Source organism: Siphateles boraxobius, unplaced genomic scaffold (assembly GCF_051911475.1).
Source record: "Siphateles boraxobius isolate OS27281-9 unplaced genomic scaffold, OSU_SipBor_1 17, whole genome shotgun sequence".
NCBI lineage: Eukaryota > Metazoa > Chordata > Actinopteri > Cypriniformes > Leuciscidae > Siphateles > Siphateles boraxobius.
The window spans coordinates 4,204,350-4,230,107 of record NW_027508777.1 but is presented as its reverse complement, the minus strand read 5'-3'; the positions used below and the strand labels follow the sequence as shown (position 1 = coordinate 4,230,107).

The following is a 25,758-nucleotide window of genomic DNA, read 5'->3' as shown; positions in this document are numbered from 1 at the left end:
TTTATCGATTAGTTGTTGCAGCCCTAATGCTCATTACTTGGAGTTTGATATTGGTTACTGTACTAGGATCTTGCGCTGGATCTAGATAACACAGTGTAAATTATCGTTAATAAAACCACTACTTACCGCTTGCGGGAATATAGTTGGAATTACCCCCTTCTTCAGTATGAGACGCTGAGAGAAGCCTGATTGATATTGTCCCAGGTTCGAAAATGAGTCCGTGGTGAAATGGGCAGAGCAAACTACCAACTTCGAAATAAACTGTTGCGGTATCCGATTATATATAAACATCAACCACGCCTGTTGACATTCCTTTTCTGTCGAAAGGGTATGAAAAGTCTTCACATTCAGCTGCGCAGTTCCGTCTGGCATTTAATATGGGCTGGCATATGCAAATTTTTGTAGGCGTACATATTAATAATCCCGACTCTTGTGTCACAGTCTGGGTGTGTTCTTTGATACCAATCTATCATTTGAAAGTCACGTGTCTAGTGTCTGTAAAACCGCATTTTTCCATCTTAAAAATATATCTAAATTACGTCATATGCTCTCATTGACAAATGCGGAACAACTAGTTCATGCGTTCATGACATCAAGGCTAGATTATTGTAATGCTCTACTGGGTGGTTGCCCTGCACGCTTAATAAACAAACTACAGCTAGTTCAAAACGCAGCCGCTAGAGTTCTTACCAGAAGCAGGAAGTACGACCATATTAGCCCGGTTCTGTCAACACTGCATTGGCTCCCTATTAAACATCGTATACATTTTAAAATATTGCTGATTACTTACAAAGCACTAAATGGTTAAGCTCCCCAGTACTTGAGCGAGCTCTTAACGCATTATAGTCCTTCACGTCTATTGCGATCTCAAAACTCCGGCCAGTTGATAATACCTAGAATATATAAATCGACTGCTGGCGGTAGATCCTTTTCCTATTTAGCACCAAAACTTTGGAACAATCCTCCTAACATTGTCCGGGAAGCAGACACAGTCTGTCAGTTCAAAGCTAGACTAAAAACACATCTCTTTGACCTAGCATTCACATAACACTCTATAGACTTCTATAATTCAATATTAGGCTGCTTAGATTAGGTCAGCCGGAACTGGGAACACTTCCCTCAAATCCTGATGTACTCGTTACATCATTAGAAGAATGGCATCTACGCTAATTTTAGTGTCTTTGTTTATCCCGAGTTTTTCCCGCAGCCTGCTGGATCCAGGCCGTTTCCAGATCTGACGAGGGACTTTCGCCTGGACCCGATGACAATGCAGTGCTGAAGTGCCAACTAGCCTCTACCTATGGAGGATCCCTATACCACTCTACAGATAAAGCGTTGTGGAATTTTTCGGTTCGCGTACCTACCCAAGTGATAAGATAAAATAAAAATTCTGCATCAAAATTTATAGACAAGTAGTTTGTTTAGGCATGGTTTGTAAGGAATTACAAACCTGCGCACATATATTCAAACGCACATAACTATAGAATCAATTCTTAATGCGCATGTGAATGCCATCAGCGTCTATCACAGGTTCACGTTTAAAGTCTGTTTAGAGAGAACGGTGTCGTCTTAGCGGCCCCTAATTTAATAACAAATGATCATTTAGACGGAAGTGAATCAATCAAAACTAACTTTAGCTGGAAAAATCATTTTTCAAGAGCCACTATAAAACCAAACCAATCTCTGTTACCTTAAATGATATTAGGGCTGCAACTAACGATTATTTTGATAATCGATTAATCGGACGATTATTTTTTCGATTAATCGGATAGAAATTAAATTAGATTTTTTTTTATTATAACTAAATAAAACCGTAAATCAGGGTATTTATGTGTAAAAGTGTACTTTAAAAAGTGCAAAAGCCACACATTGAGTTTTACTAATATCAATATTTGCATTGTTTTTAATGATAATTGCTGATGGCAAGTTGACAAACATGATTATTGTTAAAAAAATGATATCCAACATATTATGTTTTAACACAATTTTTGTTAAAACAAATTTACACAGACATGTTGTTCAGATGTGAATATCTGAACTAAAAACAAACTAAAAACATCTAAAATATATAATTCATTTAATTTTTATTTAAAATTAATTATATATAAGGAATATAAGGATAAAGAATATAATATATAGTATATATATAATATATAAAAGAATAATATAAGGATAAATTGATTAAATAAATATAGAAAGACTGAAAACAATTGTGTGAACGTAGAGCCGCAGTAGATCGCGTTTGAAAAACAATTAAAACTTAGTAGACAAATGCTATAAAAAGAGAACGGAATGGAGGTAACGTTACCCAGCAAGCTAACAGGCTTGAGTAAAGGACAGGAGAAATTATGCATTAGTGCACAAGCATTCGCTGAAAACCACTGAGTACAGTGACTAAAAAACAATATTTTTCTGCTGCTGTTATTAACTGCCTTTATATTTAGTGCTTCGCTTTGTAAAGACCGTTTTAATTTAACCTATTTCTGCGGTAGCGCTATTTTAATCCATCACTTATGTTGCGAGCGAACTGATTGCGCAACCTGATGCTCGAGACAAAATACAGACATCCCAAGATCCCGGAAGTCCCGGGAGTCTCCCGCATATTGATTGCGGCTCCCTGATGCCCGCGAATTAGTTCAAACTCCCGAAATCTAGAGCGCGCAAGCAAGAGTGCGCATGCGAGACAGAAGAGACTGCTCCAAACCGTGTAGCGTGCGCGCTCGGCAGAGCGCCTGAGGGAGAGAGACCTTGCGTGTGTGTGCGTACCAGTAAACGCTCCCCGTGACGTAAGCAGACCAACTAATCGATAATGACATTCGTTGACAACGATTTTCATAATCGATTATAATCGATTTTATCGATTAGTTGTTGCAGCCCTAAATGATATGTTTATCTCTGTAAAGCTGCTTTGAAACAATCTACATTGTTAAAAGCGCTATATAAATGAGGATGACTTGACTTGACTTCTCCATCCATTTACGCTTCTTTCCATCTGGTGACATGAATCTCCTTCTGTCTGGTGTTAATAGCTGCAGTGTATTGCGCGTCAGCACACACAACGGCTGCAACCACAGTGCGGTCCCCCCATTACAACCCTCTGGATTGAGCGGAGTAGGGAACATCTTTAGGGTCTTCAAGTGGGCACCTTCCGTCCTCAATGTTTCGTCGACTCGCCCACGACACCTCAAGAGGGCTCGACAGTGACTCTGGCGTCCCAGAGTCACCCCCCTCCGTCCCCCACTCAACTCAGCCCAGCTTTTACTGACCTCTACTTCCCTCTTGCTGCTGAGACATATCCACAATCTCTCCGCAACCCAACCATACGCGCCAACCCGTTTGAGTAAGGCTGTCGAGCCCCACTGGTGCGTTAATATGCAGTTTCAGTGGCAACGGTTCCGTATGGCATACCACCTACCACAAAACACAATATCTGCCCAACCACCCGTCATTCACGCGATATACACAGGAACGTAATGACTGTAAATACTATACAACCTATACAAATAAACCAACAGTTGCTGCTGAGACCTAACCACAATCTCTCCGCAATGCAACCATACGCGCCAACCCGTTTGACTAAGGCTGTCGAGCCCCACTGGTGCGTTAATATGCAGTTTCAGTGGCAAAGGTTCCGTATGGCATACCACCTACCGCAAAACACAATATCTGCCCAACCACCCGTCATTCACGCAATATACACAGGAACGTAAGGACTGTAAATACTATACAACCTATACAAATAAACCAACAGACTCTTCAAGTTTTCAAGAAATCTACGAAACCGTAGCATGGCGGCCTGTACACAGCCAGCTAGAATCTTTCTTTCTCAACCACAGCCAGTTGCTGCTCCTTTCTGCTGCTTCAGATAAGTTCTTTACTGTGCGACGCAACTCTTGGCCACTGAATCCGACGTCTCTGAGGAACCGGGTTGTAGAGTGTGCCACAAAACCTCGACAACCCACCTCCAATGGATAAACCTGGACTCTCCATCCTCGCTGTTCTGCTTCAGTGGCCATATGAGCATACCGCAGTTTCTTCCTCTCAAAAGCCTCATCTACCGCATCCTCCCATGGCACTGTTAACTCTATCAGTTGAACAATGCGTGCTGATCCAGACCACAAAACAATATCTGGTCGTAGGTTAGTGGTGGCAATCTCAGGTGGAAAAATAAGCCGTTGATCAAGATCAGCCAGCATCTTCCAGTCCCTAGCAGCTTCCAGTTGTCCTGGGCGAGTATTGGTGTTAGCACCTTTTCTTGGTGGTTGCTCGCCTGGGCGGAGGAATATTGTCTTCTGCGTGTAATGTTTTGCTAGAACAGGCGGAAACTTATTGGTCATACTACGCTTGCCTTCTAATGCTAAAGCCAACCATCGCAATACTTGGTCCTGGCGCCAAGTAAACCGACCCTGGCTAAGAGCCACCTTACATCCTGTCAAAATGTGCCTTAATGTGGCAGGTGATGAACACAAAGGACAAGAGGGATCCTCTCCTACCCAGAGGTTTAGGTTCTGCGGTGATGGGAGAACATCATATGTTGACCTAATAAGGAAACTGATCCTACTCTCTTCCATTGACCAAAGGTCATGCCAGCCCATTTTGCGTTGTTCCACACTCTCCCATCTCATCCACTCTCCCTGCTTGGCCTGGGAAATGGCCTTTATACATCTTATCCTCTCATCCTGTTTTCCCACCTCGTTGACTACCAGCTTCCTCCTTTGAGCTGGGCCTGCCTTGTGCCATTTAGGAGGAGCTAAACTCAGCCCAAAACCCCCTCTTCCATGCTGTACCTGTCCCACGATATCCCCAATTTGAAGGTCAGCCTTTGCCTCTACTACAGATTTCTTTGCTGACCACTTTCTACCAGTTTTTACCACAGGGGCTGCCTCCCTTACACATTTGTTGCGTGACTCTGCTAAAGTCATTTCCAGTCTGACCTTGGCACACTTAAACTCCTCCTTAAAGCAGAGACTGGCAGCTGCAATACTCCTTTACTATAAAGTCCCACTCTGCTGAGGCAGCGTGGAACTCCCAACCATTTCCTGATGTATGAACTTATTAACGCTTCCAGCTTATCCAATGTTGTCAAAGAAACCTCGTACATAGTCAGTGGCCACAGCAACCTTGGCAGTAGACCAAACTGAAAGCACCAGAGTTTCAGTTTGCCTGGTAGAGCACAGCTGTTTATGCTCTTCAACCCTTTAACTGCTTGTCGTCTAACTTCTCCCACTCGAAGTGTGTCCTTTAGATCCCCATCGTACCATCTCCCTAGACTCTTCACTGGCTTCTGAGAAACTGTTGGTATTGCCTCACCATTAATGAAGAATGTTTTATCTACTACCTTGCCTTTAATTATTGAGATGCTCCTTGATTTAGAGGGCTTAAATTGCATTCGTGCCCATTCAATATTATCTGTTAACTTCCCCAATAACCGATTAGTGCAGGCTACCGTTCTAGTCATGATTGTCATGTCATCCATGTATGCTCTGATTGGTGGTAGTCGCATTCCAGAAGCCAAGCGCTCTCCTCTTACTACCCATTTTGATGCCCTAATGATTACTTCCATTGCCATGGTAAAAGCAAGTGGAGAAATGGTGCATCCTGCCATTATTCCAACCTCTAAGCATTGCCATGTAGTGCTGAATTGAGAAACTAAATTGCAAATCTCCAAAATAGGCTTTCACTAAATTTGTTATCGACATCGATACCCTGAAAAAAATCAAATGATGCCCAAAGAAGCTCATGTGGCACTGAACCATATGCATTAGCCAAATCCAGGAATTTCACGTGGATCTCCTTCCTCTCCGTTTTAGCTGATTGAATTCGTTGCCGGATAACACTGATGTGTTCTAAGCATCCTGAGAATCCTGGAATGCCCGGTTTTTGAACTGAAGTGTCAATGAAGCCATTCTTTAATAGGTAGGTTGACAATCTCTGAGCAATAATGCTGAATGCAATAATGCAATAATGTTGCAAGCTTATCTTTTATGGCCCTTTGTAAGAGATTGAGTCCCTCCTTCTGACTTTGTTCCGCTCTTTTCCATTGCTTCCTCAGCTGTCTCCTTTCTCCAACTAACCCTTCAATTTTCTGCTGCCGTCTAGACAATCCAGGAGTAGTTTGTACTTTTTCCTTCCTTTTTTCCACACCAAACCTCTCACTTCCATATGCGTAAATGATGTCCCCAAATTTTTATCCAGCTTCTTTTCAACTTTACCAGTTAATCTTTCCAATGCAAAGCATAGATCTGTGTTTACCGTGTCCCATGCAGTTTTCTCACAAGCTCTTGGCCATCTAACTACAGGCCTATGCCCGTTGAGGTTCTTTTCTCTCTTATGCTGGTTAGTCTGACCGGGTTCACAAGAATCAATGTGTTCATCACTAAGTGTGCAAACCCTCCTCTCCTCTATGACAGGGGTGCTGATATCCAGCGAACTGTGGTTTGCTTCCTGTCGCTGGATTTCATTCGACTGACTTGACTGACTTCGTAAGAAGTACTGATCAATGCGAGGCCCTTGTCCCTTCTCCCTCAAGCATTTCATTTTCCCTTGATGAATCTTCAAACCCCTGACTGTTGTTGCCTTGCTCCAGCCACATACACAAGCTTGGAGTTCAATGGCTTTGCTAACTGCAGAACCTGAACCCTCTCCATACTCATATCCGTTTCCATTCCAAAGTCGTTAACCATGTTGTCCACCATTGAGTCATCTTCCGCCCCTGCTCTCGCAGACTCTAGGGGTATTTTCCTCTTTAATTTTTCAGAAGCCTTGGGCGGGTGTCTCCAGCATTCTGTAAACACAGAGCTGGATACTGCCGACAAGGGTAACTAACCCTTACCAGCCCCATTGGGGTCTCTTTCCTCCTGTCAGCTGTCTCTCCAGGCTGTCACAAGGTCTTTTCCTTGTTGCCAGCAGCACTATTCACCGCAGTCACTGGACCTATCCAGATCTTCATGATTTCCATTACACGAGAGTAGGTGTTAAAAGTTCATGCTGATTTGTACTCGGCTTTCGCCAAGATAATCGCCAACTAAGACGTAGCTTTTCAGTAACCTATGCTTCTCCATCCATTTACGCTTCTTTCCATCTGGTGACGTGAATCTCCTTCTGTCTGGTGTTAACCCTTTGGAGTCTTGGGCTATTTTGGCCGTTTTTGAGTACTTTAATTTTTTTTAAATTTTGCAACATAAACAAATGTTAACCATACCAATGTTTGGTATATTTTTTTTTCAGCACAACATCACCTATATGATCAGACAATTAGTTTTTCACTTTGATGTACTGTATCAACATAATGGACTCAAAATCACACAAAAAACACAAAATCCGAATAGAAAAATTATAGCTTTTCTACTACAAAAAACACAAACATGCTCAATGAAGCATTTTAAAAGGTTTAAAATGTAAACACAAGTTGTAAATGTCAACATATACAGGTACAATTCAGATATAATCAAGCTATATACAAAAAAATATGATTTACAAAAAAAAAGCGGGTGTAGCCATAGGCTTTTTTTCTTTCTTTTTAGCTCAGCCACTTTTTAAAAAAATGTTGTGCACACAATTATTCGGAGAGCTATATTTAAGGCCTTGCATTCCCAGAGTATGAGGTTTCGCAAATAGTGCAAATACAACATAAGAAATGTAAAATTGAGATAAAATTAAACTATATGCAGCAAAAAGCAGGTGTGGCAATAGGCGTTTTTTGTTTTCTTTTTTGCTTAGAAACTCTACAAAACACTTCATGTACAATTACACAGCTACATTACAGGGATTTCATTCCTTGAGTAAGAGGGGTTCCTCAATAGTGCAAATATACCATACAAAAGGTAAAATGAACACAAAATCAAATTATACATACAACTATTTACAACAAATATCAGGTGTATTTTTATTTTTTATCTGTGCCACTCCTCAAAACAGTTTATCTAAATCTACTCCTAAACTACCTAAACTATCTACACTCCTCCTTAACTAGTCTCAAAATCTACTCAAACTCTTCCAATAACCTGCAATAATCTCTCTCTCTATACAGGTCCTTCTAAAAAAATTAGCTTATTGTGATAAAGTTAATTATTTTCCATAATGTAATGATAAAAATTAAACTTTCATATATTTTAGATTCATTGCACACCAACTGAAATATTTCAGGTCTTTTATTGTTTTAATACTGATGATTTTGGCATACAGCTCATGAAAACCTAAAATTCCTGTCTCAAAAAATTAGCATATTTCATCCGACCAATAAAAGAAGTGTTTTTAATATAAAAAAAAAAGTCAACCTTCAAATAATTATGTTCAGTTATGCACTCAATAGTCTTGGTCGGGAATCCTTTTGCAGAAATGACTGCTTCAATGCGGCGTGGCATGGAGGCAATCAGTCTGTGGCACTGCTGAGGTGTTATGGAGGCCCAGGATGCTTCGATATCGGCCTTAAGCTCATCCAAAGTGGTGGGTCTTGCGTCTCTCAACTTTCTCTTCACAATATCCCACAGATTCTCTATGGGGTTCAGGTCAGGAGAGTTGGCAGGCCAATTGAGCACAGTAATACCATGGTCAGTAAACCATTTACCAGTGGTTTTGGCACTGTGAGCAGGTGGCAGGTCGTGCTGAAAAATGAAATCTTCATCTCCATAAAGCTTTTCAGCAGATGGAAGCATGAAGTGCTCCAAAATCTCCTGATAGCTAGCTGCATTGACCCTGCCCTTGATAAAACACAGTGGACCAACACCAGCAGCTGACATGGCACCCCAGACCATCACTGACTGTAGGTGCTTGACACTGGACTTCAGGCATTTTGGCATTTCCTTCTCCCCAGTCTTCCTCCAGACTCTGGCACCTTGATTTCCGAATGACATGCAAAACTGAGCAACAGTCCAGTGCTGCTTCTCTGTAGCCCAGGTCAGGCGCTTCTGCCGCTGTTTCTGGTTCAAAAGTGGCTTGACCTGGGGAATGCGGCACCTGTAGCCCATTTCCTGCACACGCCTGTGCACGGTGGCTCTGGATGTTTCTACTCCAGACTCAGTCCACTGCTTCCGCAGGTCCCCCAAGGTCTGGAATCGGTCCTTCTCCACAATCTTCCTCAGGGTCCGGTCACCTCTTCTCGTTGGGCAGCGTTTTTTTGCCACACTTTTTCCTTCGCACAGACTTCCCACTGAGGTGCCTTGATACAGCACTCTGGGAACAGCCTATTTGTGCAGAAATTTCTTTCTGTGTCTTACCCTCTTGCTTGAGGGTGTCAATGATGGCCTTCTGGACAGCAGTCAGGTCGGCAGTCTTACCCATGATTGCGGTTTTGAGTAATGAAACAGGCTGGGAGTTTTTAAAAGCCTCAAGAATTTTTTGCAGGTGTTTAGAGTTAATTAGTTGATTCAGATGATTAGGTTAATAGCTTGTTTAGAGACCCTTTTCATGATATGCTAATTTTTTGAGACAGGAATTTTGGGTTTTCATGAGCTTTATGCCAAAATCATCAGTATTAAAACAATAAAAGACCTGAAATATTTCAGTTGGTGTGCAATGAATCTAAAATATATGAAAGTTTAATTTTTATCATTACATTATGGAAAATAATGAACTTTAGCACAATATGCTAATTTTTTGAGAAGGACCTGTATATAACGTATATATGTCTCTCTTTATCAACTCCGTAAATCCTATGCCTTTCAATTTCGCGTCTTTGCTCAGTTGGCTCCTCCTCCATTCCCAAAAATGTGCAGCCTCAAGAGCAGAGTCAGCAGATTCACACATTTTTCTCCGTTTTGTTTTATGACAAAAACCGACAAAGTTATTAGATTTAATGCAACACCTGTCGCATCCCATCTGGCGTTCTTTTACGAACGCGTCAGTATTTTTTTATATAAAGTTTAAATGATCATATCTCCGTTTTTACTTGGTCTATCAACATAAAACAAAAAGTAAAATAGAATTTCGAGCCAGCAATTTCGACAGAAGTGGACGGCAGCGCTCAACGTGACTTTGTTTTTATGCTTCGACGTCTTAAACTGGTCATGTAACTTGATCACGCCGGCGTGATCGGCGACCCCGAAGAGTTAATAGCTGCAGTGTATTGCGCGTCAGCACACACAACGGCTGCAACCACAGTGCGGTCCCCCCATAACAACCCTCTGGATTGAGCGGAGTAGGGTACATCTCTAGGGTCTTCAAGTGGGCACCTTCCGTCCTCAGTGTTTCGTCGACCAGCCCACGATACCTCAAGAGGGCTCGACAGTGACTTTGGCGTCCCAGAGTCACCCCCTCAACTCAGCCCAGCTTACTGACCTCTACTTCCCTCTTGCTGCTGAGACCTAACCAAAATCTCACAATCTCTCTGCAACCCAACCATACCCACCAACCCGATTGACTAAGGCTGTCGAGTCCCACTGGTGTGGTGCGTTAATATGCTGTTTCAGTGGCAACGGTTCCGTATGGCATACCACCTACCACAAAACACAATATCTGCCCAACCACCCGGTCATTCACGCAATATTCACAGGAACGTAATGACTGTAAATACTATACAACCTATACAAATAAACCAACTGTACCACAAATAAACCACAATCTCTCCGCAACCCAACCATACGCGCCAACCCGTTTGACTAAGGCTGTCGAGCCCCACTGGTGTGTTATTTATTTATTTATTTAACTGAATCACAGCCGTTGTGATTATTACACAATTAAATTAATTTAATTTATTTAATTATTTGCATGTGTGCAGATTACGTGTTAAAATTACCTCCGCTCCATGCAATCTCAGTCTCTGCATGTGGTTTTTGTTTAGGGTTCCAATAACGTGTATTTGGGAACGCAAAGCACTGTTATCTTAAAGGTGCTCTAAGCGATGTCACTTGTTTTTTAGGCCAAAACATTTGTCACATATAGCAAACATCTCCTCACTATCTGCTAGCTGCCTGTCCCCTGAACACACTGTAAAAAACGCGGTCTCTGCAGACATCCTAGGCTCCACAAACGGCTACAAAAACAAACTGGGCTAACCCACACCACGAAAACATAACAAACTGTTCCAGCCAATAACCCGACAAGAAGGATTTGGGTGGTTAGTGCGCGGATGAGGAGGAGGGAGGGTCTAGCTAGCCTCCGTTTTGTTTGACAAAACTTTAAACGTCAACAAGAAGGGACGTCACCCAACATCGCTTAGAGCACCTTTAATATGCGTGGAGCGGGTCTCGGGTTTCTCAAACTCCATCTCTGCATGCTTTGAGTTTGGGTTGCTTACAACGTTCATATGAGAAGCGTGCGCCATTGTGCGCCATTTCACAATATTTGTAACGCAACTCGTTTGGAAATCTACGCCAACACAGGAGAATTAGTTTCTGCATGTTTTGATGTGCACATGTTCTTGTTCAAGAAATTATAGCGTCTGTTGCATTTCTATTGTACAGAAGTGACCAAATATTAAAGATTAAGTTGACATTTGAATTAAATGTTGTTTGGCCAATATTAAACAACGATTTGATCATGCTGTTGTGCAACCAGCTCGTTGGAGGCCTCTGTAGGCATTTGTTGTAATGTAATATATAGTAATGTATAGTAATATATTGTTTATATTATTTTAGGCCTATATAATTTATTTTACATGGTGTATTTTTAATAGCGTTGTTCAATAAAACCCATATGATTACTTACTTTGATACTTTATTTGAACCAATAATTAATTATTGCTTGCGATTACACACTCACCTAAAGGATTATTAGGAACACCTGTTCAATTTCTCATTAATGCAATTATCTAATCAACCAATCACATGGCAGTTGCTTCAATGCATTTAGGGGTGTGGTCCTGGTTAAGACAATCTCCTGAACTCCAAACTGAATGTCAGAATGGGAAAGAAAGGTGATTTAAGCAATTTTGAGCGTGGCATGGTTGTTGGTGCCAGATGGGCCGGTCTGAGTATTTCACAATCTGCTCAGAACATGGATCCATCATGCCTTGTTACCACTGTGCAGGCTGGTGGTGCTGGTGTAATGGTGTGGGGGATGTTTTCTTGGCACACTTTAGGCCCCTTAGTACCAATTGGGCATCGTTTAAATGCCACGGCCTACCTGAGCATTGTTTCTGACCATGTCCATCCCTTTATGGCCACCATGTAACCATCCTCTGATGGCTACTTCCAGCAGGATAATGCACCATGTCACAAAGCTCGAATCATTTCAAATTGGTTTCTTGAACATGACAATGAGTTCACTGTACTAAAATGGCCCCCACAGTCACCAGATCTCAACCCAATAGAGCATCTTTGGGATGTGGTGGAACGGGAGCTTCGTGCCCTGGATGTGCATCCCACAAATCTCCATCCACTGAACACAAAAACCTTAAATTCTCGGGACAGCAGCATGTGTCCACATTTTAATCTTAACCGTTCGATTTAATTAGAAACGATCTTAAAACAGGGCTTTACTTGTAAAACGCCGAACTTCCCCTTTAATGTTAGGTAATAAAAATCCAGCTGTTCATTCTTTGTTCATATTAGTTCACACAGTACATTAATGTTAACAAATACAACCTTTGATGTTAATAATGTATTAGTAAATGTTGAAATTTATATTAACTAAGATTATTAAATGCTGTAGAAGTATTTTTCCTTCTTAGTATATGTTAACTAAGGTAGTTAACTAATATTAACTAATGAACCTTATTGTAAGTGTTACCTATATTTGTATTTTAAGTAATTTTAAAGGCTGTTGTTCACTTGTTGTAACGGTTGAACACTACTGTGTGTGTATGTGTCCTGTCACAAAATGCGGCGAAAACTTCCACACAACGTTAATAGTGTGATTAAGGTGTGTACATGTCTATAATGCACTTCGATAATGCGACTAATAGGAATACTCCACATGTCTTAATTTGATTTGTTTACTTCAAGTATGACTTTAGCTGGATTAAGGTAATTAGAAATCGCCGTTTACGTGGTAGTTTCAAGTATTGTCAATCGGCTTAATATCGGAATGTTGTTGTCCATGTGAGTGTACTGATATTGTGACTGCTTGAGGTCAATTTGATTCAGCAAAATCAGTATATTGTATTTTTTTTTTTTATTAATTTATTTTTATGCACAGGAGGAAAAATGGATGGAAGAAGCGACGTTGTCGTCTGCCAGGTGTTAACCCAATCTTGAAGACCCTGACTGAAGAGGAAAAAGAGAAGAGTGATGATGCTTGTGAGCATTTAATGTTTACTAGAGGTTGTTTGTGTACCCACCTGCATGCAAACAAAAAAGAGTTTGTTAAATGTAAACCAAAAATCCTCTTGGTCTATTTTCACCCTGTTCTCCCTTTTTGATATGTTTCACAGCTTTGATTTCACCATCTGATGATAGTGACGAAGACGTTTCAGACCAGGCGTCTTTAAGTGAGAGTGACTCATCTGATTCTGAGGATTTAAACAATATGGTAAGAGATTGCATAATTTAAGCAAATTATAGACGGCTGGTCCTGAATTGCATTACATCACACAAATCCATTATCCAACCATAACCATTTAATTTATATTTTTTGGTTAAGTAAGTGTCTGCAAGGCCTTTCCGCAAGTCTACTAGTTTATTTACTAATTCAATAATTTACTTTGATTGATTATCACAGGATATGATGCATGTGAAATGTGAATCATTGTCCATCATTTTGCGAGCAATTGTTCATAAGCAAAAATGTCACTTTGCAATATTGGAAATATTTCAGTTTTAAACCATGAAGGTGATCCAGTGGACATCACACAAGCAATGTGCGATTTTTGCGATAGAGTTATGCCGGTGAAGAAGTCTCAAACCCCAGTTATTTATTCACTACAGAAAGTGAAAATAAAAACTGACAGATGAGAGCTGAATCTACTTCAACATGTTCTGTTAACAGTATATAATGGTCTTAATTTGTTTTCTTAATATTTCTCTTGGGGCCCATATGTAGTGGAAAAAAATGAGAAAAGTATTTTGTGTTAAACAAGTTGTTTTTTTAAATGAGGAGGCTAATCTAACATCATTTTTTTTAAACGTCGCCTTAGTTTTTAAAATATTTAGCTTAAGATTTGACATGTCACACCAAGAAATAAATTAATTCAAAACATGTCCATGACTGTCCTCATCCCCCTGGAGGAGACTAACTAATGCAGTATCATCTGCAAATTAAATTTAGTATCTTCTTGAAAAAAGGTACTTACACAGTTGTTTGTGTACATGATGAACAATAAGATGTCCAGTCACCTTCATTTATATAGTGCTTTTAACAATATGGACTGTTTCAAAGCAGCTTTACACTGATAATAGGAAATTAACCCTCTGGGGACTAAGCTCTTTTTGGTCTGTTTTCTCCATTTTTACATTTGGGCTTATAAACTATATGTAATGGAGATGGAACACTATGTGTTTGGTATCTATGGATTCAAAAGACCCTAAGCTAACATAAGCACGCATGTAATATGTTTATAAAGGAAGTATGAGTGAAAATGTACAATAGACTAGAGAATTTCACAAACGGAAATTCGATTTTTGGCATTTATTTCTGAAAATCACACATCACACAACATAGTGAACAGTTTTTGAACAAAAAATATATTTGTAAAAGCCTTTGCTTGACAGACATGTGTAATTGTTAAATAAAATGTGTAAAGAATAATGAAAAATTTAACTTTATTTACAAATAGTCCTCGGCATTTTTCTTAGGAATGCTTAGAATTTTCTAAGCAATGCTTTCTCCTCGTCACACTCCAGTAATTGTTCCAGAGCTTGTTCCACCGTAAATCGTTTCCTGCTTGCCATCATAGAAGTGCTAAAACAAAAAATAATGCTATAATTGTATGTGTATATATATATATTATAATTGTTCTGTCTCTCTCTCATATCTCTGTGCGCTCTCGCTCAGTAAAGCCTTGTTTACACGACGCATCCGTTCGCTTTCTGTCGTTTCTGCCACTCAACGCTGTTTGCGTAATAGTATATAGTACCACCCCGTGCAAGGCTACAGAGTCCTCCGATTTGCTAGAATACGTCATGGTAACCTTCCTCTGATTGGGTAGGAAAAATATTCCTCCATCGGCAATTTTTCCATTGGTTGTTGCTCGTGAATCTGCCAAACAACATCGATTTATTTGGCTTTTGACGTAGTGGTATTTCATTTCATTTATTTATTTGACCGGGACAATGCAAACAAACATAGTGTCAAAACCAAGCATGTCACTGATGTGTTGCACATAAAGTTTATAGCTATTGCTAATTTTCAACTCCTGTCCCTGGAAGGGCTTTTATACACAATAAAATTTACATGATTAACTACTTCAATAAAAAAATTTAAAAAAATAATAATAATAATCTAAACATACATGCATATCATATACAACTTTTATAATAATTAAAAATGAGTACACTTTTGGTTTATTTTTAACCAGTTTTTAAGCCTGGAAGTGAACATCTTAAAGTCAGGCACAGTCTTGATTTCAAAAGGTAATGAGTTCCAGAGTGTAGAACTCTTCACAGAGAAGGTCGTCTGTCCAAAGCTGGTCCTGCAGTATGCTATTTTACAGTCATGATTTGTGGAGCTCCTAGTGACTCGGATGTTGTCCTGTCTCTCAATAAATGTACTTAGTGGCTCAGGTGCTAAATGATTCATGCACTTATAAATTAGTTTAAGAAAGGAAAAATTGCTAAAGCTATCAAAATTCATTAAATTATATTTCTTAAAGATGCTGCAATGATGATAACATAATGGTTTTTTATCCAAAAGTTTTATTGCTCGATTATATAAAGAACCTATACGTTTGATTGCTGTGGGAGCGGCTTGTGCCCATGTTGTCATGCAATATGATATATGAGAAAATATCATAGCATGCATGTACAGCAGGGCTGCCTGACTTGGTATGTAGCTTCTAATTAGTTTAAAACAATTGAGATTACTTTGTAATGTATTAAGGATTTTCTTTATATGTTTTTCAAATTTAAGTTGAGGATCTAAAACTAATCCTAAATATTTAAATTCTGTAACTGGATGAATTTATTTATTTTGTAACTTAATATTAAATCTTCCTTTTTATATCCATTTTTTAATGGAAAAACACATGGAAACTGTTTTTGAGAAATTTAAAACTAACTGATTTTGAATGAGCTACTGTTGAATGTCAGACATACTAGTGGACAGTACAGCTGCAGCCTGCTCAGGTGACTTCTCGGGTACATAAAAGAACTGCATCATCGGCATAGAGCTGACATCTGGCACCTGAGCAGTGCAGAGGTAAGTCATTTATAAAGAGACTACACAGCAAAGGGTGAAGTATAGAGCCCTGTTGAATGCTCATTTTTATGTTTGAAAGTGCAGATACCCTTTGATCAACTTTAACACACTGCACTCCAGACTGGAGATAAGATCTAAACCACAACACTGCCTCATTTGAAAAATTAAAATTTAACATTTTGGATAAAAGCAAACTATGATTGACCGTATCGAATGCTTTTATAAGGTCGATAAATACGGCTCCTACTACATTACCTTTGTCTAGGGACTTTTTTACATTTTCAATTAAACAGCAGTTTTCTATTTCTGTCGAGTAACCTGGTCTAAACCCAAACTGGTGACAATGGAGGAGCTGTCTGGCTTCTAAATGGTCCACCAGTTGCACTACTACTACTTGTTCAATTATTCTTGATAAAACCGGTAAAATCGATATAGGGCGATAGTTGCTCATATTGCGCAAGAAGGAAGTGTGTCGACAAGCCGGGTAAGTTTGTTATCACTGTTTTCAGCGAAATCTGAGGAAGATGGCAAAAAAGACCGCACCTCTCTATCATTAATAGTTTTAAGATAATTACACATTTGTAAAAGTATGTCATCTTTTTTAGCGGTATTTAAAGGGGTGGTAAAACACATTTTTTCAAAGGCTTGATTGTATTTGTGGGGTGCACTGTAACATGTGTTCATGCTTCGTTTTTTTAAAAAATTGCATTATTTTTCATATATTTTACCTTTATTCTACACTGCTCTGTCCCTCCTTGTAAAAACGGTCTGATGGTTTCCGGGTTCTATGAAGCCAGTCCCTCAAAAATACGCAATGGGCTCAGATTGGTTAGCTGACCCAGTGTGTTGTGATTCGCTAACCGACTAGTGCACGTTTTCCGGAAACGTCACGCCCCGTACCTTTACCGGTAGCCAGTTTGTGCTTTGGTGTATTATAAACGATGGCGTCAATAAATCATACCAATTTGAGCCCGAATCGGACCCAGAGAATATTAGTGAAGATGATCGAGCAGAACCTGTTCAAGAACGGCTGTTAAACGAGATTTCAGAAAGGTTTGTTTTTTGTTGTCTCATTACATTTTAGATATGCTGTTATATAATTGTACTAATAATTATAGTATTACAAAAAAAGAAGCTTCATAAAAAAGAATTTCATATAATCCTTCTAACAAATTATAGTACAGTCCTCAAAGGGATTTTTTTTTAGTAAAGACTGCGGATCTATAGCGATCAGTGTTGGGTAAGTTACTCAAAAAAAGTAATCCACTACAAATTACTAATTACTACTTTAAAATTGTAATTTGATTACATTACTGATTACTGCATGTAAAAAATAATCAGATTACTAATTACTTTACTTTCAAGTTACTTTGAAAACCTATTAAAACTACAAGAATACACTACAAAGTAAGTGAAACTCAGTTCTTTCCGTAATTTAATATTGCAGAATACAGACATCCCAAGTCTCCTAGAAGTTCCGGGAGTCTCCTGCATGTTGATAGCGGCTCCCTGATGCCCGCAAATTAGTTCAAATCTCCCGGAATCTAGAGCGAGCGAGAAAGAGCGCGCATGCGAGACAGAAGAGAGGGCTGTTTCTCAATATATTCTTGTGGACTTGTGAAATGTCATCAGTCGCTGCCCAAGTACTGTTCCAATTCAAAGTTCACATCTAGCCAAGTCCAGTTCAAGACCACTGATGTGTTCCTGATCCGCCCCTTTTACCCAGGATGCATCGAGAGGTGACTTTAACTTTGTAGCCTATTAGAGAGCTGACTTATGTTTGACTGAACTGTTTGCTTTATTTCTAATTGTACAGCTTCTTATACCTTTTAGGCTACTTATACTTTTATACTGGATATTATTGAGCATTAAAACTGACATTTAACAAAAAAAAAACAGGGTTGTGTAATTTTATTTTATATATTTTAAAATATATAGAATATTTTTTATATTTATTTTACTATACATTATCTTCACTGTATGTACATGTATAATAAAATAAAATGACAAGTCTGTCTCTGTTAAATGTCAGTTTTAATGATCAATAATGTTTCATATTTTTAAAATGAAAACAAAAAGAAGCAGGGTTGTGTTTTATATATCGTGTTGTTATACATATATGCAGTGAAGATAATCAATGTATGCGCACATTTGTGTGGCCATTAGCATAAGTTTACGATTTTTTTAAATGAAAAGAGGCAGAGTTGTGTTTTATAACATATTTTGTTTTATAGAGGGAATGCATTAACGTCACTTTCCCGCCGGAACACGCCCCCTCAGCCGGACTGAGTGGCAGAAGAGCTGCTGCGTGACTGGATTTAATAGGGGAAACTGCGAAAACGCAAGTAAAACAAACCAGGGTTCGTACAAGGTGCTTAAAGTGCTTAAAGTACTTGAATTTATCTTTTTGAAATTTAAGTCCTGGAAAACCCTTGAAAACAGACATATTTTTGAAGAGGTACTTGAAAGGTGCTTGAATTATTAAAAATAGGGATGCACCGATACCGAGCTCATGTACTCGTAAAAATGCTCCGATACCAACAACCGATAGGCCTACCAGGCAGCGTGTGTATAGTAACCGCTGTGGTGCGCGAGCTGATCAGAGAAAACCGCGCAGTGGATTGAGCGCGCAGCGGCACACATGCAGTGTATCTCAGAGTGAATCAAATGCTCTTGATTGCTGATCGTTCATTCAGCAAAACATTCAGTAAGTTAAGTAAAACATGAACTATTACCTGATTTATGTATAACGAGTGATTCCCTACATTATTACTGGACGTTTGCAGATAAGAAGTTCCATGATCGCAAACATCCAAAGCGCGCCCCGCAAAACAGCGTCTCCACGCGCGAATACTGAATTAAATTGTCTTTCACGTCTTGCGCTTGTACGGACGAATTCACATAAAATTTTGTAAAAACACCCATCTTGGCGAGTATCCTATAGTAAACAAAGTCAGTTATATCTCAAATGAATGTAGACAGTGTTCAAATGGGGTCCGTGCGTTCGGTCTGATTCGACGCAGAAGTATAAATTGGGCTTTAAAGGGGCAGCAGTTTAACAAACCCACTGCTGTTTTAATGTTAATCAAACAATGGACAAATAAATTACTCACTGCTCTTGACTAAATAGTCTACCCTTTTCAACTTTACAAAAATATCCATCTATATTTAATTTATCCAGTTATGAATATGCAATTTTTTCACATTTGATTACTTTATTCAAATTTCTGTACCCGTTAGATCTACCCGAAAAACTCTAAAAACACTGTTTATTTCATTTGTAAGTTGATTATTCATTTTTATCTTGTTGCTGACTGCTTACCTTTAATAATGTTTAAAATTCACATTAGTTAGGCTGGCAGTTTTTGTTGTAGTATCGAAATTGGATTAAATAATTGAAATTTTACTGGTGTCTAAACATTTGTACCACTGACCCAATCTTCAGCACTGAGCCCTGCTGGAGCTGCTCTAAATATGTGCTGTGCTATTCAATGAAAGATAAAATATGATAGAGCAATAGAATGTACAGTAACAGAAGCTCATACAATGCATTTTAGCAGGCTAAATTAACCATGAAAATAATTGAAAGAAATATATATTTGATGAACAAATTAAGCCAACTAATATGATTTATATTCTTTTGGTTTATCTACTAATACATCTAAAAATTACAAATGCAGTGAAAATTCAGGGATCGGTTACGGTATCGGTATATTGTTCTGCAAAAAGTGGTATCGTGCAACACTAATTCAAAATATTGTGTTTTTTTTTTATTGAAAAAATACAATTGTTTCACGCTAAATCAAAACTGCAGCCCATCTGAGATATAGAGTTTTTTTCTCATGGCTATGAGCATGATATTAAGTATATGATAAGTATATAATACAAGTTTCATTCTTCAGGTCAATCATAATGGGGAAAAAAATCAGTTTCAATATCCTTTCAATGGTTAAGGGGATTTCCCATGCCTGACAACGCTGGTCAATGGATTGACCTCTATGAAGTGAAACATAAGATACCATATATATTTAATTTGAGTAAAAAAATAAAATGAAATAAATAAAAATAATAATAAAGATATTGTTTGATGTTGTGCTGATAGAAGTCCTTGAAATCCAACAAAGTAGTGCTTGAAAAGTCCTTGAAAGTCCTGGAATATCATTTGACAGAGTCTGTACGAACCCTGACAAACGATTATCAGTTTAAACTAAAGATTGGACTCAATATAGTTTTCCTTACAACTTACTAAAGATCCAGTGATCCATGGATATTAACATGCAGCCAGGAATCGTGTTTCCTGACATTTATATGTGCCTGATTTCGACACCAGGGAAATACATACAGCAAATTTGCCTGTGAATGCTTTATATAAATACAAAATAGGCAGGTCTAAATCCAGGTGATCACTTATCAATGTTATATATATATCATCATATCGTCTAGAGACTTAAAACTTGTATAGTTTTTTGTCAGTGTTTATTTAAAAATGTCAAATTATACAGAATATACAGTGGTAAATATTTGATTGAGTTGTCATTGCAATATATAACAATACAATATATAGAGAATGATTTTACCACTAAATTCAGCATATTGACACAAAAATGATAACTGCAAATCCACCTTTCGCTGCCTGGAGTCCAGTTGTTTCTATGAATTGCAGCGATCTATTTGCTTCTCTGTTCTGTAGCTTTAGGTAGTCTGTAAAAATATTCCTCATATTTCTTGTCAAATCTAGTTGTACAGTCAGTCTCAAAGCTCTTTCCCGTTTTAGACGCGTTTTGTGTGTTTTTCCGCAGCATTCACACTGAAAACCAATGCTGCCGCTCAGTCTTTTTGCCACTTGTGGGCGTAACTGCAGTAACTCCGGCCAACGGTGACGTCACATGCATTCCCTCTATTGTTGACGAAAAGAGGCAGAGTTGTACTTTATACCATATTTCGTTTAATTGTTACTACTATTAGGCCACTAGGCTACTATTGGGGAACGGCCAGACTGTGCTCCAAACCGTGTAGCGCTGCGTGTGTGTGTGTGTGTGTGTGTGTGCCTCATGAAGCGCGTTCTCCGGAAATTCATTAAAGCGCATGCTGACGCAGCCGGCCAAACGTGATTAGAAAGGCATTTTACTAAATATTTTTTTCTTAACAATACATTTGTAACGCAAGTAACTTAATTTTATTGACATCAGTAACTGTAATCAAATTACATAAATTTAAAATGTAATGGGTTACATTACTGCGTTACCACGAAAAGTAATTAGAATACAGTAACGTTACTTTGTAACGCGTTATACCCAACTCTGATAGTGATCGTTACTGACAGTATGGCATGGTTACTTTTGTATTTTTAGGACGATTGTAGCCAAATATCTATCGACAGAACTATTAACCCAAAACGAACACTAAACATTGGATTTACTACAGTAGCCAAATCAAACACAGAACCATGTTTAGCATGCCTGTAGATAAACAAGCGATAAACAAAACATAAAAGCTCTAATCAAAGAATAATTTACTCTAATTCCAAGTTCGCTGTTGAGATTTAAAAAAAGTTTGTAACGTTAGGTGTTTGTCGGATAACGTTAAGTATGAATGAGCATTTAACAAGCTGGTTTGCAGAGCCAAACAGCGTTGTCCTTTGTTTACTTCCTTGCTAAATCGTACAATTAACAATACGAACTATTACAGGAAAACACATCGACGAAAAATAAATCACACTTACAGATTGTGGCCGGTAAACAACAGCTTATGTTCTTAAAGTTGGAACTGCTCCATCTTTCAGCACAAGCCGTTGTGCGAATCCTGCATTGAACTCGATCGCCAAGATTGTGGAAGCTTTCCTCCGTAAAATGTGCAGCACAGAGAGCCAGATTTGGGTAATAATTAACCATTGATCCCTAACTCCCGCGACCCTAGGAAGGCTGAACAAAGTGGACCTGCAGTCCGGGCACTGATGAAAATAACAGCGTTTCAACGACATTGCGGCGGCAACAACACTCATATACCACAATAACTCTTCTCCAACGCAATATAAAATGGCCTCGCCCCCCTTATTTCGTATTCTCTTTGTCTGCTTATAACTTTCATCTGCACGAAGTGTGCGCCGTTTCACAAAATTCGTAACGCAACTCATATATAATTCAATGCCAACACAGGAGGATACATAAATACCTTTCTGAAATATATGCGCATTGTTCATAGCAATTTCAAAATGAGGAAAAGTGTTAAAGTATGTTCATTATGTCCTCAGTTGTATATTGTGTAATGTAATGCTGTACTGTTCTGTGTTGTGCATATGTTTATGCCACAAGAGGGCGCTAAAGTGCAGGCTATGGAGGACGCGTTTGCATCATTATGTTTGTCCATGTTGATTTACCGTAGTTAAGAAAAATATAACTTTATGCTGTCTGACCGTGAGACTGATGTGTCTACAGCTGAGAATAAATATGCCATGAACGGCTAAAGATGATTCATCTCCACGTCCACTCTTTTCTTCTGAATGCAATGCTAGCTGCAACAATATAACTCGACAGGTTATGGGCCCAGGAGTCGTTCGGAAGATAAGTTTGTCGTTTTCCACCGTTTAGAAAGTCGCAACAGACCGTGTGCTAACGGGCTGCTGGTTAAGAAAATAGGAAGCTAACATGGCGGAACAACGAAGGACGTGCAGGTTGCCTGGATTGACGTTCGAGGGAGATGAGAATAAGTATGAGCTTTGGGAGACCAAAATGTTGGGACATTTTCATTTATCAGGGCTAAAGAACACGGTGCTTAAAGAACCGGAGTCAGAAGCCGAGACGGCAGCAGATGCGGAGAATAACGCTGACGCATATGCAGAGTTGATTTTACTACGAGACGACAAAAGCCTCTCATTAGTTATGAGGGATGCGCCCAACGATGGAAGAAAAGCTCTGAGAATATTGAGAGAGTATTATGCAGGGAAGGGAAAGCCCCGTATAATCAACCTGTACACCACGTTGACATTGCTTCTGAAGACAAACGATGAAAGTGTAATGGACTATATTATCAGAGCAGAAACCGCCATCACAGCGCTGCGGAACGCGGATGAAACGTTAGGAGACGGACTGCAAGTGGCTATGGTATTAAAGGGATTGCCTGAAAGTTTTAAACCATTTCACAATACACGTGGCTCACACGGACGATAAAATCACGTTTGCAGAATTCAAGACTAAGCTACGTAATTTTGAAGAGACAGAGAAGATAAAAGCAGCTGAGTCGAGCGACAGTGTGATGAAGACTCAAACGAAAGCCGGACGGCGGCCCGCCAAGACGAACGCACGTGGCTGGATCAAGGACGACACAGAGATGGTGTGCTTCAAGTGTGGCACCAAAGGGCACAGAGCGAAAGGATGTCGACAGAAAACATTGTGCAGTTTCTGCAGAAGTGACACACATAAAGACGCCACATGTAGGCGTAAGGACAAAAAGGATGGTGCGAGTAAAGCCTCAGAAGAAGCAGAGGACTACGTGTTCAAGATGAGAGACGGAGGGACCAGTATCCAGCGGCAGCCGGTATGTAGCATCCAGGGGAGGGGTCTGATGGTGGACACGGGGGCTACCTCTCATATCATCACGGACATAACCATGTTCAAGAGCTTCGACTGCGCATTCATGCCAGAAACACACAGTGTTGAGCTGGCAGACGGCACCCGATGCTGCGGGATCGCTCAGCGAAGGGGAAATGCTGAGGTTTCCCTCATTGACAGCAGAGGACAGCGACGCAAAGGGGTGCTGAAAGACACTTTGTTCGTACCGTCGTACCCCCAGAGTATCTTCTCAGTGAAGGCAGCCACCACATGTGGGGCTACGGTTGTCTTTAAAGAAGATAAAGACGCCCTGATAACCAGAGACAGTACCAGATTTAACATTCACGTATATGGTAGGCTGTATTATTTGCATACTGAAGCTGAGTCTAATGATAAGTGTAATGCTTGTCACGACATACAAACATGGCACGAGATATTAGGCCACTGTAACTATGAAGTTGTTAATGTCCCTAACCCTAACCAGAAATAGGGACCCTGATACCAGAGCAAAGGCTCCCTTACAGATGGTACACACAGACCTCGCAGGTCCAGTAGCCACAGAGTCGATAGATGGTTACAAATATGTGCAGTCGTTTACTGACGATTACTCCAGCGCTGTGTTTGTATATTTTCTAAAGAAGAAAAGTGACGCAGTACAGGCTACTGAAAAGTTCCTAGCAGATGTATCCCCTTACGGGAAAGTGAGGTGCATCAGATCCGATAACGGAACAGAGTTTATGTGCGGTGATTTTCAAGCACTGTTGAGGGAAAACAAGATCAGACATGAAACGTCAGCTCCGTATTCCCCACACCAGAACGGAACTGCAGAAAGGGGTTGGCGTACTCTTTTTGAGATGGGTAGGTGCATGATAGTTGAAAGTGTGCTACCGAAGCAGTTATGGAACTACGCGGTACAAACAGCAGCAATGATACGCAACAGGTGTTTTAACAGGCGTACAGGGTGGACTCCTTATGAGTTGCTGACTGGCAAGAAGCCTAATGTATCTAAGATGCACAAGTTTGGGTCTGTCTGCTACACATACAAACAGGACAAGGGAAAACTTGATTCCAGATGTGACCAGGGACGTTTTGTAGGTTATGACAAAAACAGCCCGGGGTATTTGGTGTATCATCCAGATACGAACAAAGTACAGAAACACAGGCTAGTGAAGTTTGTGAGCAAGCAGCTGTGGAAAAACAGACACAGACAGGTGAACCAGATCCAAGCGAAGGCTATGACACTGTGAGACCCAGTACTAGTGAGACCACACAGGTTAGTAGTACAGAAAATGCTCCCGAGCCAAGTGTACGGAGTAGAAGTGTACATAGTGATAGTCCAGGTGCAGTAACGAGTAATAGTGACAGTAATCAAATACAACAGTGTGTGACAAGTGGTGAACCCGAGAGTAAGAGGTATCCAACTAGAGAAAGAAAAACACGAGCTACTTAGATGACTTCGTAACTGAAGAAAGTGATAGTGATGAGGTTCATATCACGGTAGACTACTGCTGCAGAGCGGTGTGTGGCATTCCACAGACTTTTGAGGGAGTCAGATAACTCAAAAGAATGGATAAAAGCCATGGATGAGGAAATTCAATCCTTAAACGAGAAGAACAAAACCTTTACCCCGACAACACTGCCAATAGGCAAGAAAACAGTGGGGGGTAGATGGGTTTACTCTATCAAGACTGATGTAGATGGAAAAGACAAATGCAAAGCACGGTTTGTGGCTAAGGGCTACAGCCAGAGAATTGGAGTAGACTATGGGGAGACGTTTTCACCCACAGCAGATTTGACAAGTGTAAGGGTGGTGTTATAGAAAGCAGCACAGGAGAATTTACTCCTACACCAAATGGACGTGAAAACAGCGTTCTTGCACGCTCCCATAGACTGATATCTACATCAATCCACCAGAGGGTTATCGAGAGAAAGAGGGTATAGTTTATAAGCTGGAGAAATCACTTTATGGCCTTAAACAATC

At 39.7% G+C, this 25,758-nt stretch overlaps 1 protein-coding gene across 6 annotated transcripts in view; it reads left to right on the top strand.

Annotated features, from left to right (window-relative positions):
* The window catches only part of LOC143740254 (MSL complex subunit 3-like), a 272,665-nt gene that overhangs the window by 7,210 nt on the left and 239,697 nt on the right, over positions 1-25,758 (top strand). For 5 of the 6 annotated variants that reach the window (XM_077232341.1, XM_077232344.1, XM_077232345.1 and 2 more), the window contains exons 4-5: positions 13,075-13,175; positions 13,310-13,407. In XM_077232341.1, the coding sequence (XP_077088456.1) occupies positions 13,075-13,175; positions 13,310-13,407 (199 nt within the window). Of the gene's footprint in view, positions 1-12,717; positions 12,799-13,074; positions 13,176-13,309; positions 13,408-25,758 lie in introns of those variants that run through there. The other variant, XM_077232347.1, reaches the window with a different exon arrangement.